Source organism: Populus nigra, chromosome 13, assembly GCF_951802175.1.
Source record: "Populus nigra chromosome 13, ddPopNigr1.1, whole genome shotgun sequence".
NCBI classification, from domain to species: domain Eukaryota; kingdom Viridiplantae; phylum Streptophyta; class Magnoliopsida; order Malpighiales; family Salicaceae; genus Populus; species Populus nigra.
In genome coordinates, this window is record NC_084864.1 from 3617901 (window position 1) to 3631252 (window position 13352).

General features: G+C 34.0%; 2 protein-coding genes across 2 annotated transcripts; both read left to right on the plus strand.

Moving 5' to 3' along the window:
* Positions 1-4161: 4161 nt before the first annotated feature.
* LOC133671130 (dicarboxylate transporter 2.1, chloroplastic-like) lies at positions 4162-9310 on the plus strand. Its single transcript, XM_062091779.1, has 4 exons — positions 4162-5119; positions 5855-6168; positions 8282-8730; positions 8978-9310. Exons 1-4 carry the CDS (start codon positions 4289-4291, stop codon positions 9091-9093), a joined length of 1710 nt encoding a protein of 569 aa, XP_061947763.1. The 5' UTR covers positions 4162-4288; the 3' UTR covers positions 9094-9310.
* A 1966-nt stretch (positions 9311-11276) lies between these two features.
* On the plus strand, positions 11277-12925 carry LOC133671505 (phytosulfokine receptor 1-like). Its single transcript, XM_062092275.1, has 2 exons — positions 11277-12379; positions 12490-12925. Exons 1-2 carry the CDS (start codon positions 11277-11279, stop codon positions 12923-12925), a joined length of 1539 nt encoding a protein of 512 aa, XP_061948259.1.
* The last annotated feature ends 427 nt before the right edge of the window (positions 12926-13352 follow it).

Genomic DNA, 13352 nt, shown 5'->3' on the forward strand with positions numbered 1-13352 from the left:
TTTTGAAGATTAGCTCGAGTTGATTTCAATCTTTTGTAGGTTCTTTTTTAAAATTTATTATTTTTTAATTTCATCCTTCAACATTAAGCTAGTTAGGGATTAAACTTCATGATTTTTTTCATTTCCTTTCTATGAAATTATCCTGATTTTATATCCTGAGTCATGGACTTAACAAGTTAACTTAAGGTTAACTCATGTTTTTATTTTTGTTGTTTTTTTAGATGAGATTTTTTTTTCAGTTTTGCCCTTCAATATTGTGTTTTTTGATATTTGAGTTTCATTATTTTATTCAATTTTCATACACGCGTATTTGGTTGGCTGATCACTCTGACTCAGATTGTTTTTTTTTTCTTTTTCTTAATTTGATTTTTCTTTTAATTTTATTTTTCCACAGTTGATTTGTTGAAAATTGAGCTTTGAATGTATTATTTTGATATCAAGCTTTGAATTTTTTTCATTTTGCTTTATATGGGTTATTACATTCTCATTTGATTTTTGTTTCGTTATCAAATATTGAGAGGATATCTTTCTATAATATTGATAATTGTTTATGTTTTTAGTTGATATACATATAGTTCTATTTATTTTCTATTATTGCTTATTTTTGTAATTATATTGTTAAATTAACTGCACTTACTGAACCAAGTTGAGTCAATGACTTGGTTGTTAGATTTTTCTAACTTTTTAAAAAACATTACCGTCTAATTTCTTTTTTTAATGATAAGAAATTATAACGCAACTTGCGGCATAGTGAAAGCCACCTATGTAGTGCAAACACTGAGAGTAATGCTAAAATTGATTGTAAACCCAAAATACAAGAAAAAGGAAAATAAGAAAGGAGGTTGGATTAAAAGTATTTTATGTATTTATACATATCTAGATCTGGATGCTTCATCTTGCTATAAAAGGAGTTGTTTGACTTATGCTCTAATGGTACACTCATTTTTTAGGTGATAGAAAGGACAAAGAATTATGATTTGAATTGGTCCCTCAACCTTTTTTTTTCAATTGTGTCTCCATCTTATTAAAATTCCTTAATTGAGTCCTTCTATCTAAAATCATTATAAATTTATATTATATTAGAGGACCTAATTATAAAAAAAATTTATAATTCATGATTTAATTATAATTTATATTATATTATAGTCCTTCTATCCCTTGGATCGGGTTAATTAAATTAAATATAAAACAAGATGAATTGTGATTTGAATTTTTTAAAAAACTCAACTTGAATCAAATAACAGGTCAACAGAATTATCAAGTTAACCCACAAGATTAGAGCGGGTTTAATTTCTTGTTTGGTTTTATGAAATCTAACTTATTTATGATCCAAGGCCTTTCATTGAAATTGTTCTAAACTCTAACTCTCCAAAGGGTATTAATTTGATTTGGTTATCATGTACCTGTTTTTGGCAATTGGTAACTAATTTTTTTTTTTAATCTTGATTCCCAGGGATGTAGATTTAAGTTAGAACTGGGTTATTTCTTTTGCTAGGATTATTTTTTTTAATATAAAAAAATTCTAGTTCACAAGGATTTTTTTAAAAAATTTATCATTAAATACAGTACAAGAAGTTAAAATTAAAATCTAATTCCAGATTTAAATCAAGCAAATCTTACTTAATCTTTGACTTTTGTTTTTTTATTAATATGAATGTCCGAACCAGTTTACGCGTACCTTAATTAATTTTACAGGTTCTAAAATTAACGATTATATAAATTTCAGTAATTATTATATTAGTGCATGTTTGTATTTGTGATATAAACGGTGTTTTTAAAATTATTAATTTTTTTATGTTTTTTATTATTTTAATGTGTTAATATTAAAAATAATTTTTTTAAAAATAAAAAAATATTATTTTAATATATTTTTAAATAAAAATTAATTTAAAAAATAACCACTATTATAATATCAAACAAATATTTAGTGAATGTGAACAAATTGAGATGTTTTTAGTAATCCAAGTCATTGGATTTCCTCTGGGACCATATAATCCAATCTAGGTTTAATAAAAACAAATGTATGATAACTTAAATTATTATTAAAATGTATTTTAATGCCATCTTAGCAATTAAACTAACACTTACCTAAAATGGAAAATATTATGCATTCTTATTCTTTTATTTAGATGAATGTAAAATCCATGACGGTTTTTTTTATTCAAATTCTTAGTGGAGTCATTTGTAATAACTTTTTTTTTTAATCATTCATCAATTTTGAAGGTGGATTATTAATTTTTGATCAGATCCAATCTTGATATATAAAATTGATCTCATAATTACTAACAAAATTAAAAAAGTTCAGGTGGATTTACTGTACTTTTATGAACAGTGTAATCCTTTATTTTTTTCATTTAGATCCTCTTACTTTTTTTATCATTATTTTTTTTTTAATTTCATCATTTTAAATAACATTAATATGGTTTATGTGTTTAGATTTTTTTTCAATTTGCATACTTTCATATATGAAGTGTAGAGAGATAGTCTAACAAATAATTAAAAATTAATTTTGCAAAATAAAACTTTAGATTATAGTTAAAAAAAATAAATTAAAAGAAAAGGGACCAAGGTTAATAGAAAAAATAGACCCCATATAGAATTTTCCATGGACAAATTCACTTTGTTGTTAGAAGTTTCAGGTTATGTATTATTTAATCTCTATTATTTATAAATTTATAATTTAAATCTAGATTTTATTTGTTTTACATTTCAGTTTTTTATGTTAAAAGAAAAGAAAAGTATTTGGATGATCATATTTTAGCTACTAAAAAAGTTGGTCTTGATATCATGAGTTTATCTTATCAAGTGGATTTTAATGAAGATAGTATTGCCTTTAACCATGCTAGAAAAAGTACATTTGAGTTCATAATTTTTTTATTCATTTTTTAAACTTTTTTTAGAGTGATTAAAGTGTATTTTTGTTTGAAAATAGATTTATTAGGGGTTCTTAGACAATAAAGTAAAAATTAACTTTTTAGAATACAAAACTCGGACATAGGTTTTAAATCACCAAAGATGACCAAAAAATTATTTAGCAGATGGTCATATGTAACAACAAACGACATGTTGTCCATTAAAGAAAAAGCAAAGTGGACAATGTGTAGTCCACTTATTAAAAAAATTGGTCATGCGAACGAGTTTGACCTTCTAGATCCAGGCATGCCCAGGCTTTTTCATGCTTAACCAGGTGCACAGGCTGAAGTTTTTTTTACTCTTAATTGTTTTTAATTTTAATCAATATCCTCTCTCTTTTTAATTTTAATATTTAATTAATGTCAATAATTTCTTTTTGATTTATCAGTTTATATATTTTTAATTAATTAATTTATTTTATTTAACGTAAACAACAATATTTTGTTTTTCAATAAAAAAAATCATGATTCTCAAAATATACATTTTAATGTCAGCATCTTATTCTCTTGTGTTGAAAATTACCTTAAAATCATACCCACAACTTAACACAAGTGATAGGACTTGGGATATCTAACTGAAATTAAAAAAAATGAAATATATGTAAGAAAATAGGAAGAAATTCAAAAGTCAGCAATTTTTAATTTTATCAAAAAAGTTTCCATTTTAATAGGAAAGGCAAGATATGCCCCCCGTAAATGAGAGAGATCTTGATCAACACCCCTTGATTTTCTTTTCTTTGTTTTTCAATCTCAACCCTAAACTATTGAGTATTTTCATTGAGCCCCTTCTATCAACTTCAATTCAATTTAGTCCTTTAGTATCACATGTCAATGTCATCCTAAAATACCACCAAAAAATAATAAAAAAGTGGATGGAATATAATTGAAGTGGTGTCAACATCATTGATGTTATGTGCCTATGGATTTGCTATATAAAAAATAATAAAAAAAATAAAATAAAAATTAACAAACTTGAAACCCTTTGTCGAACATTTTCATGTCCATTTGATTTTTGAAACGCCATTGGCTTTTAACTTTCAAGAAAAGGTCCTAAAATAATATCTAGCGGCCATTGTTGCTTCCTGTAATTTCCATCCTCACATCCCAAACATACTAAAATAATATTTAAAAATTTGTTAAAATTATATTTTTAAAAAATTAATTTTTTATTATTTTGGTATATTATATTAAAAATAATATTTAAAAAATAAAAAATAATATTTTATATATTTTTAAATAAAAAATATTTTAAACTACCACAATCACAAAACACCTCACGAAACTCCTTGGTATGTCCGCTCTCTCCCTCGCTACTAATTCTCTCGTTCTCATCATCTCTCGTACACAGAAAGCACACAAGAAAACAGGGTGAAAAGATGGAGAGCTTTGCCCTCCACTCTCTCTCCGCTACCACCACCTTCTCCACCTCTCTTTACACCGGCAATTCTCTACTCCACAGATCACCGGGACCTATCTCCATCACCAAATCCTCATCAACCGCTCACTCACTCTCTACCATCAGATCATCCACTCAAAAACCTCTCATTTTCTCTCCATTCCACAACAAAAACAAAATCTTCACGTCCAAATCCAGAATTCTCGCATTGGATCAAGAATCCAAGGACAGCCCGTTATCAAAGTCGCCAGAAAAACCAACCCCGTCTCTAAAAGGAGCAAAATTGATACCCCTTTTAATATCTGTCTCCATAGGCTTAATTGTGAGGTTTGCTGTGCCTAAACCAATAGAAGTTACCCCTCAAGCCTGGCAATTGTTGTCTATTTTCCTTTCTACTATCGCTGGTCTTGTTTTAAGTCCTTTGCCAGTTGGGGCATGGGCTTTTTTGGGTTTAACTACTTCGGTTGTTACCAGAACTTTAGCTTTTTCGACGGCTTTTAGTGCTTTTACTAGTGAAGTTATTTGGTTGATTGTTATTTCTTTCTTTTTCGCTCGTGGTTTTGTTAAGACTGGATTAGGTGATAGGATTGCTACCTATTTTGTTAAGTGGTTAGGGAAGAGTACTTTAGGATTGTCTTACGGATTGACTCTTAGTGAGGCGCTTATCGCGCCTGCAATGCCTAGTACTACTGCTAGGGCTGGTGGTATTTTTTTGCCTATTATCAAGTCATTGTCATTGTCAGCAGGGAGTAAGCCTGGTGATACCTCTTCGAAAAAGCTCGGTTCTTATTTAATTCAGTCACAATTTCAGGTTATCTTCTGTTTACATGGTGTATCTTGTTTTCTTTTTATATCATGTTGGTTTTGCTATTTGTGTGGATGTGTAGGTGTAGTTAATTTTTCTGTCAGTGGATGGAATGTTCAATCTGTGATATTATCTGTGTGTGAGTGGTTGTTTCAGTTGGAGTGAATAAATGTTGAGGATATTGTTTCTTAAAAGAATGATAATTTATTTGTGGATTTTGCTAGTTGACAAGTTCTTTTCTTTATTACGAATTTAGAAGATTCATCAGTGAATCCGAAAAATATGGGTGGTTGGATTGTTTTTCCTTGGGAAACTGCCTTCTTTTGGTTGAACTGAGATGGATTATTAATTAGGTTGATGTAAATGTCTTGAAGACAGGTTGACTCTTGCCATCACCCTGTTGAGGTTTTACCACCTGTCTTGGTGGCATCTTGTAAAGAATTTGCGGGATTAATTGTGAAGGGAGATGCATACTAGTTGAATTTCTGACCTCGCCTCATTATTACTATCTGGAAAGTTCAGAGAGGTCCTGCATGAGGTTTTGATTGGATTGTTATTTTCAAGACCTTTCCATCTCTGTACCATGTTATCAACCATAAGCAGGGTTTCTTTGTTGTATTTCTTATATTTTTTCTTATGTGGAACATTACTGGTTTCTAGTAGTTTGTTCCCAAATTTTAGCTCCTTTTAATTTTCTAGTGTCGGTTACCTAAAGCATCATTCTTTTGCAATGTTTTACAGTGTTCTAGCAGCTCCAGTGCTCTTTTTCTTACAGCAGCGGCTCAAAACTTGCTGTGTCTGAAATTAGCTGAGGAACTTGGGGTGATAATTTCAAGCCCTTGGGTTTCTTGGTTTAAGGCAGCTAGCTTGCCAGCATTGTTTTCTATTCTAGCTACTCCACTTATCTTATATAAGCTTTATCCTCCTGAAACGAAAGACACTCCAGATGCTCCAGCAGTGGCTGCAAAGAAGCTGGAGGCTATGGGTCCTGTCACAAGAAATGAATGGATCATGGTTGGTACCATGGTTCTTGCAGTTTCTTTGTGGGTATTTGGGTAAGTCATATATCTCATATCATCTAAAAACATAATGGATCATGGTTGGTACCATGTGTAGATATAACTCATCTCATATATATATATATATATATTATGTTTTTAGATATAACTTGAACAGGATATCTATGTGTAATACACCAATTCTGGACAATGCATAAGCATGAGTTAATGGAAATGAAATGTACAGAAAACAGCATGTCCTTGGAACTTTCTGCTCCCTATTGTGGAATTCTGAACCCTGATGTTTACTCTGGACTTTTCATCATGTGGATTTTATCGTGATTGAGTAGGCTGAAGATTCACTAGATTAGAATGTCGTTCAGTTAATTTGTTGTGATCTACTGCATCTTTCTGGTCATTCAACTGATTATAAATTGCTCAGTATGCTAGGGATAGTTATACCAGCATGATTATCACATGTATTAAAGTATTGATTTTTGTCTCTTTTTTTCCTCTTTAGCTCCATGACACCCTCTGTGATTACCTTCCCTTCTCCCTTCTCCCTTCTCCCTTCTCCGCAGTCCTAACATAAATTAAGGTAACAGGTTGCTGAGGGAGTGTTATCTGCAGCTTGCTAACTTGTTTTTATTGGTTTTACTGATCTAGAAAAGCCTCAATAATAATTTTGTCAGACCAAAAATGACACAAGTCTCTGAATCATGAAGGAATTCAATTGATGCTTCACTGTAGGTGTAGATTTCTGAATTTATCATGTTCAATTTGTTTATGGGATAAAAATCACGTGTGGTTCCTTTCTTTTTACTTTTGGTCGAATTAAACTGTTCGCTTTAAATTGAGTTTGATCAACCCTTCTATTTTCAAATATTGGTGATCTGAGCACCTTTATCCAATTATTATGAATGCCACATGTTATAATCTGCTTGTATGGAGGATTCAAATAACCTTTTATTGGAAGTTAATTGGTTAATTTGACCCATTATAAAGTAGAGGGTTGATTTGGTCAAATGTGAAAAGTAGAAGGACCATACATGGTTTTTGTTTTTTTTTTTAAAAGCCAATAAGCCTGATATTTTTTTGCATATTGCAGCTCTAGTTATATTGGCTTTTGGCATATGCATTATGCTTTGAGGGATGAAGGGGTGATCTTTTGTTCCCTTTTTTCTGCGTGTTTTTGGTTTTCACGCTCTTGAAGTTAATGCTTGCTTTCTATCCCCAGATCCTTGCGTATTTGCAAAGAGAAGGCCTTGTAATACTACCTGTCTGCCAACATTTCCCCAAACAAACCTTGTCTAGGTTTCTGGTTATAATAGGTGCCTGTTAGAACTCTACTTACCGGTCCTAATGAACACGGAGGTTGAGTTCATGGATGGGGGAAGACACTTATTGGGGAAGAACAGGTTTGTGAATGGGTTAGTTCATAGTGGTTGTTGCTTACCTTGCAACTTTAATTAAAGAAATAAAACATACATTTTCATAAAGAAAGCATGTTGTGTCCTTACAACTTACTAGTTGGTTGCGTGCTCTGTTGTCATGACTCTCAAGTAATGGTGCAAGGTCACCACATAGAAGATTTGTCTATGACATTTGATTATCGCTGACAAAAAATGTCATGGCACTAAATTCAGTTGATTGTGAAACTTGTGACTAGGTTTATTGAATTGGACAATGTTAATCTACTATTGTCTCAAAGCTATTGAACATGCAGGTGATTTCTCATTTAATACATTAGATGTTTTCATTCCAGCTAACTGTGGCCTCAAAACAACTTGGTAATAAATGTTAACTGGTCATTTCTGTGGAATACGGCAATACTTAAATGTGCTTTGACCTGGGTTACTTTAATTGTGATCATAATTGTATAAATTGGTGGAGTTTAGTGCTTTTTTGGAGTTGAAGATATATCCTCTTATCTTGTTCATGGTAGCTTAATTTTTTTTTTATTATCTTTTGGATTCTTCAGCCTGGACAAGGGATTCTGGTTTGTTTTGCATGTACCTGATAGCTCAAAATAGTTGTTATATTTGGTTGGTAGAGATCTTGGCATGATGTTCAAACTTCAGATATTATTACGTTCCCTGTTGATATTTTTATGCTTTCTTTCTGAAATGTGTTCATGGGTTTGGATTCTGCTTGGATGGTCTGTTTGCAGAGATGCTCTTGGAATACCAAGTGTAGTTGCTGCAATGATTGGCTTATCAATACTTCTTCTGTTGGGAGTTCTTGATTGGGATGACTGCTTAATTGAAAAATCAGCATGGGATACTTTGGTTTGGTTTGCCGTTCTAGTGGGAATGGCAGGCCAGTTGACAAACCTTGGTGTTGTAACCTGGATGTCTAGCTGTGTAGCCAAGGTCCTTCAATCTGTCTCTTTGAGCTGGCCTGCTGCATTCGGGATTCTTCAGGCATCTTATTTCCTGATCCACTACCTATTTGCCAGTCAAACTGGTCATGTTGGTGCTTTGTACTCTGCATTCCTTGCAATGCATTTGGCAGCTGGGGTGCCAGGTGTATTGGCAGCTTTGGCTTTAGCTTACAATACGAATCTTTTTGGTGCTATTACACATTATAGCAGTGGCCAAGCTGCTGTATACTATGGAGGTATGCATCTGCTCTCCCAAATTAAGCAAATAATTGTCAAGCATTTCTGTTTTAAATCTTGCTTCATGAACTTTATCTTCATTGACAGCCTATCAAACTAGATTTTTTCTCTTCAAATTGATCTGATTTAGGGTTTTCTATGACTTAGATCTATCTATCATGATCACATTGAGATCTCTGTTCTACATTATCTGTTTTGAGTCGTTAACATGGCATCTGATAGTGTTTTAATTGCCTTTTGTAACAGCTGGTTATGTAGACCTTCCTGATGTATTCAAGATGGGCTTTACAATGGCCCTTATTAATGCCATCATCTGGGGAGTTACTGGAACTTTCTGGTGGAAATTTTTGGGCCTCTACTGATTTGCTTTTGCACTTTAAGTAGTTGTTGGGGTTCCTTCTGAAACGATATAGTGATTTGGAGAATGGCTGAGCTTACAACTTTGCAAAGAAATTTTGACTTCTTAGCCTGTATCTCTATTAGTTTTACAGGTATAACATTATGAGATTAATAATGCTAATGGAAAGATTTGGTTATTTTCTTAGTGAATCAAAGAAATTGAAACTTGTGTACTGATCATTTTATTTTGTTTCTAATTTTCTACTACTTTTGTTTGATCTTTGGCAACCCACTGTTGCTCATCACCATTGGTAACTCATCTTATGGCATATTTGTTCCATGAGATCTGCAAATGTCCCCACCTGGAATTTGCTTTTGTTATTCTGCAGAGACTGAACATTATAAATGGGCAATCCCAGGTTGTTGAAGGTTTCAGCGACTGTAGGAAATATTTGTATCTCACTGTAAGGTGCTTTCCCTGTTGCCCCAATTAAACTGATGACCATTGAAATTGGATATTTAGATGTTTCAGTTTAGGACAAAGTAATAGCTCCTTGATTGGATGGAAAGCTTTGCCAGCTGAAAGTACAAAACAAGAGGTTCAGTTATAAGTGGTCCAAGTGACAAGCCCTGACATTGATTGTGGTCCATTATCCTCTAATCCACCCACACTGACAAGAGCTAAAAGAGTAGCAAAAACTGATGGGCTGCAATTCAAATTCAATGTATACAGTCAAGCATCATTTTTGGGCAACTACAAGGGCATGGGGATGTGGACATGCCACAAAAAAGACTGATACATTCCTCGCCTTGGGGGCAGAGCAACCTTGAATTATTTCAAGAAGTCGGTCTTCAAATGCTGGTTGATCTTTCTTGTTCGACCAATGTAGTCATGTATTGCTGCGTCAGTGAAAAACATCCATTTCTTTTCCATTTTTAATTCAGTTAATTCAAGCAGGAATTCAAACACAATTTACAACAATTAAACAAAATGGGGTTGAGGCGTAGCTAGCTATAGCCAGATTTTGTATGATAAACAAAGTAATAGGTTGATAAAAACTATACCTGAGATAAGAAATTGCTGCGCCCTTTCTTTTCGGCCAAGGCAGGGAGGTGCTCCTGGTTACAGAAGCCCAAGCTAATCAGCCCCCCGATCTTCAACTTCGAAGCTACACGACGCTTTTTCTAGGAATCACCGAGCCAAATTGCAGGCTGCAGGCTCCTCTGCCCTAGTCATTCTGTACTGTAGAACAGCCTGCAGTACATAGCATATCCTATGAAACAAACATTCGAAGGTTTGGAATGTAACCTAATCAGATGAACTAAATGAGGCTATCCAATGGACTAAGTGATGCTTCGAACTCCACCAAGAAGAAAGAGCTCAATTGTCTTCCTGCTGATGTCTACAGAATGAATCAATTGCTTTGAAGTTACTTTCTTCCAAATTTAGCACATCCATCTTTGGGAATTTAAAAAAAAATAAAAATCACAAATTTCAAAGAGTGGTTGAGAAGGATGCTCAATGGAACTGTCTACAGTAGCGTATGAACGTAACCTAATTTAATGTATGTGCCAAAATTATTGACTGGTCAAATAATGTTGTTAAAGATAGAAGGATTCAAAGTCGAGCACGGTAGGCAGTTAATGAAGACAATGACTTTTCAAGATCCTATAAAAGAAGATGAGGATTCTACAAAAAGCTTGGAAGATCAGACCATCAAAGAAAGTAAAACCAAAAACCCTTAACTTTTGATCAATTCACGCTATAGTAACACCATATCTGCATACCTCATCCTTTCGTTCTCCCTAAAACCTAATGAAGATGCAGCTCCCATACCTTTACTTTACCTTCATTTTGTGCACGATCAGTTTCAAGGCACCTGTCATGAGATGCCAGAATGTGACATGCAACTCAACTGACCTCAGAGCCTTAATTAACTTCTCCAGTTGCATAGAATCAGGGATTGATGGGTGGGATATCTCTAGTTCTGGTTGTTGCTCTTGGAATGGTGTCACTTGTGACAACTCCACCACTTCAAGTAAAAGGGTGGTCAAGTTAGAACTTGCAAGAAAAGGACTCAGAGGTTCAATCTGCAAGTCCTTCGAAGGTTTAGATGAGCTGAGAATTCTGAACCTTTCTGCTAAATTTCTTACAGGATACTTGAACCCCTAACACTTAAGTTTGCAAAAGCTGGAGGTCATTGATATGAGCAACAATGACTTTTACGGTCAATTACTACGTGGTGATGATTTACCCTCACTCTGGTCTGTTGACCTCTCGATGAACAGATTTAGTGGCAGTATAGATGCAACATATTGTTCAATGTCACCCCTTATTGAAGTTCTTAATCTTGCAAACAACTATTTGATTGGTGAAGTTTCAGAGAGTTTTGTAAAATGTTCTTCTCTGCAGCATCTCTTTCTTAATGGCAATCAGATCTCAGGAACTTTTCCGAAAAGTCTCTTGCAACTGAGAGATCTTCGCACGTTGAAACTTCAAGAAAATTTATTTACTGGATCGCTAAATGATGGAATTGGTAACCTGTCTAAGCTTGTGAAATTGAACCTCTCCTTCAACAGGTTTAATGGATTTCTTCCAGATGTGTTTGGCCAGCTTGAAACGCTCGAGCACTTCTCTGCCAGATCAAATAAATTCAGTGGCCAGTTGCCCAAGTCATTGGTAAATTCTCAATCCCTTTTGACTCTTGATTTGGAAAACAACTCCTTCACTGGTCTAATCGATCTCAATTGTTCTGCAATGATTCAACTTACCACCCTAAATCTTGCTTCCAATAATTTCCATGATCTGGTAGCTAATAGTTTATCATCCTGCCTAGGACTAAATAGTTTGAATCTTTCACACAACCACCTTAGAGGTGGACTACAGTTTGCCTTCAAGAATCTCCAGTCCATGAGATACCTGTCACTCTCGAACACAGGTCTTATTAACTTTACATCAGCACTTGCAACTCTGCAATATTGCGAAAACCTAACCATGCTGGACCTTAGCTTAAACTTTCAAAATGAGGAATTACCAACTGATATGAGTTTGCAGTTCAGAAACCTCAAGGAACTCTTTGTCTCCAATTGTCAACTAAGAGGTTCAATTCCATCATGGTTGAGTTCTTTCAGCAATTTGCAGGTGTTGGATCTTTCACAGAATCATTTGGGAGGATCCATCCCATACTGGATAGGAACATTTAAATATCTCTTGTACTTGAACTTGTCAAGTAACTCCTTGACCGGGGAGATTCCAGAAGGCTTGACTGAACTACGGAGCCTCATTTACATGAACATCTCATTGGAAAGGTGAGCTCCATTCCATCTTTGGACTTGAGCTACAACATGCTCACAGGACACATACCTCCAAGTACTGGGAATCTGAGAAAACTTTATATACTAAATCTGAAGTACAATAGTTTATCAGGACCTATTCCTGGTAGTTTATCAAGGATGACAAGCTTAGAAACCTTCGACTTATCTCATAACAAGCTATCAGGAGAAATTCCTGATACATTGGGAGAGCTCTTTTTTCTATCAACTTTCAATGTATCATACAATCAACTGCATGGGGAAGTCCCTGAAAGAGGGCAGTTAGTGACCGTTCCTTGTACAAGCTTCATTGGAAATCCCGGTCTAACCTGTGGATGGGATGCCTATAGTCCACCTGCACAAACTCCTCCCCCTCCTACTCCTGTTGTGTTTCCCAGTGACAAAATGACAATCATGGGCTTGCCATTTGTATTTGGCGTTCCAACCGGTTTTGTCATCACCGTGGGCTTTTGCTTTGTAACTGGCTGGATTTTTCCAAAGCCAGAAAAAAGGAAGGTTAGAGTAATTAGAATCGGCCGCTAGAGGTAAAATGTCTGAGAATCCACTTTCTGGATGCTTCAAAACATGCATGTGAGGAGTCCTTTTCTTTCCTTTTTTTTTTCTTGCTAGTTGCTACTTTTGTTACCTTCCATTAATGTAAATATGCACTGATTTATTTTTCAAACAAATATTCTAGGATTGATATGCTGTGTTTATGGCAAAATGCTAACTTGAATTTGTTCAACAAAATGTAGCAGAATTTATAACCAAAATTAAACAAAGACGAAAATCAGGCTTCTGGACACTAAATTTCGTTCGGTGCAGACATTAGGTGTCCTTCTACAGTCACAAATTTTATCAAGGAAGGGACTCAAGATTTTTCACCATCTGCTATGACCTAATACGTAACAAGATTTTGGCTGATGTTTGCTTAAGAACCTTCCAGGTAGCAAGACTAATTTAACGATAC

Bases quoted from the DNA above. Each gene is read 5' to 3' on its own strand.
- LOC133671130 (XM_062091779.1), top strand. From the start codon at position 4,289: ATGGAGAGCTTTGCCCTCCACTCTCTCTCCGCTACCACCACCTTCTCC. The intron at 5,120-5,854 runs GTTATCTTCTGT...AATGTTTTACAG, and splicing joins TAATTCAGTCACAATTTCAG to TGTTCTAGCAGCTCCAGTGC. The intron at 8,731-8,977 runs GTATGCATCTGC...CTTTTGTAACAG, and splicing joins AGCTGCTGTATACTATGGAG to CTGGTTATGTAGACCTTCCT.
- LOC133671505 (XM_062092275.1), top strand. From the start codon at position 11,277: ATGAGCAACAATGACTTTTACGGTCAATTACTACGTGGTGATGATTTA. The intron at 12,380-12,489 runs GTGAGCTCCATT...GAAGTACAATAG, and splicing joins ATGAACATCTCATTGGAAAG to TTTATCAGGACCTATTCCTG.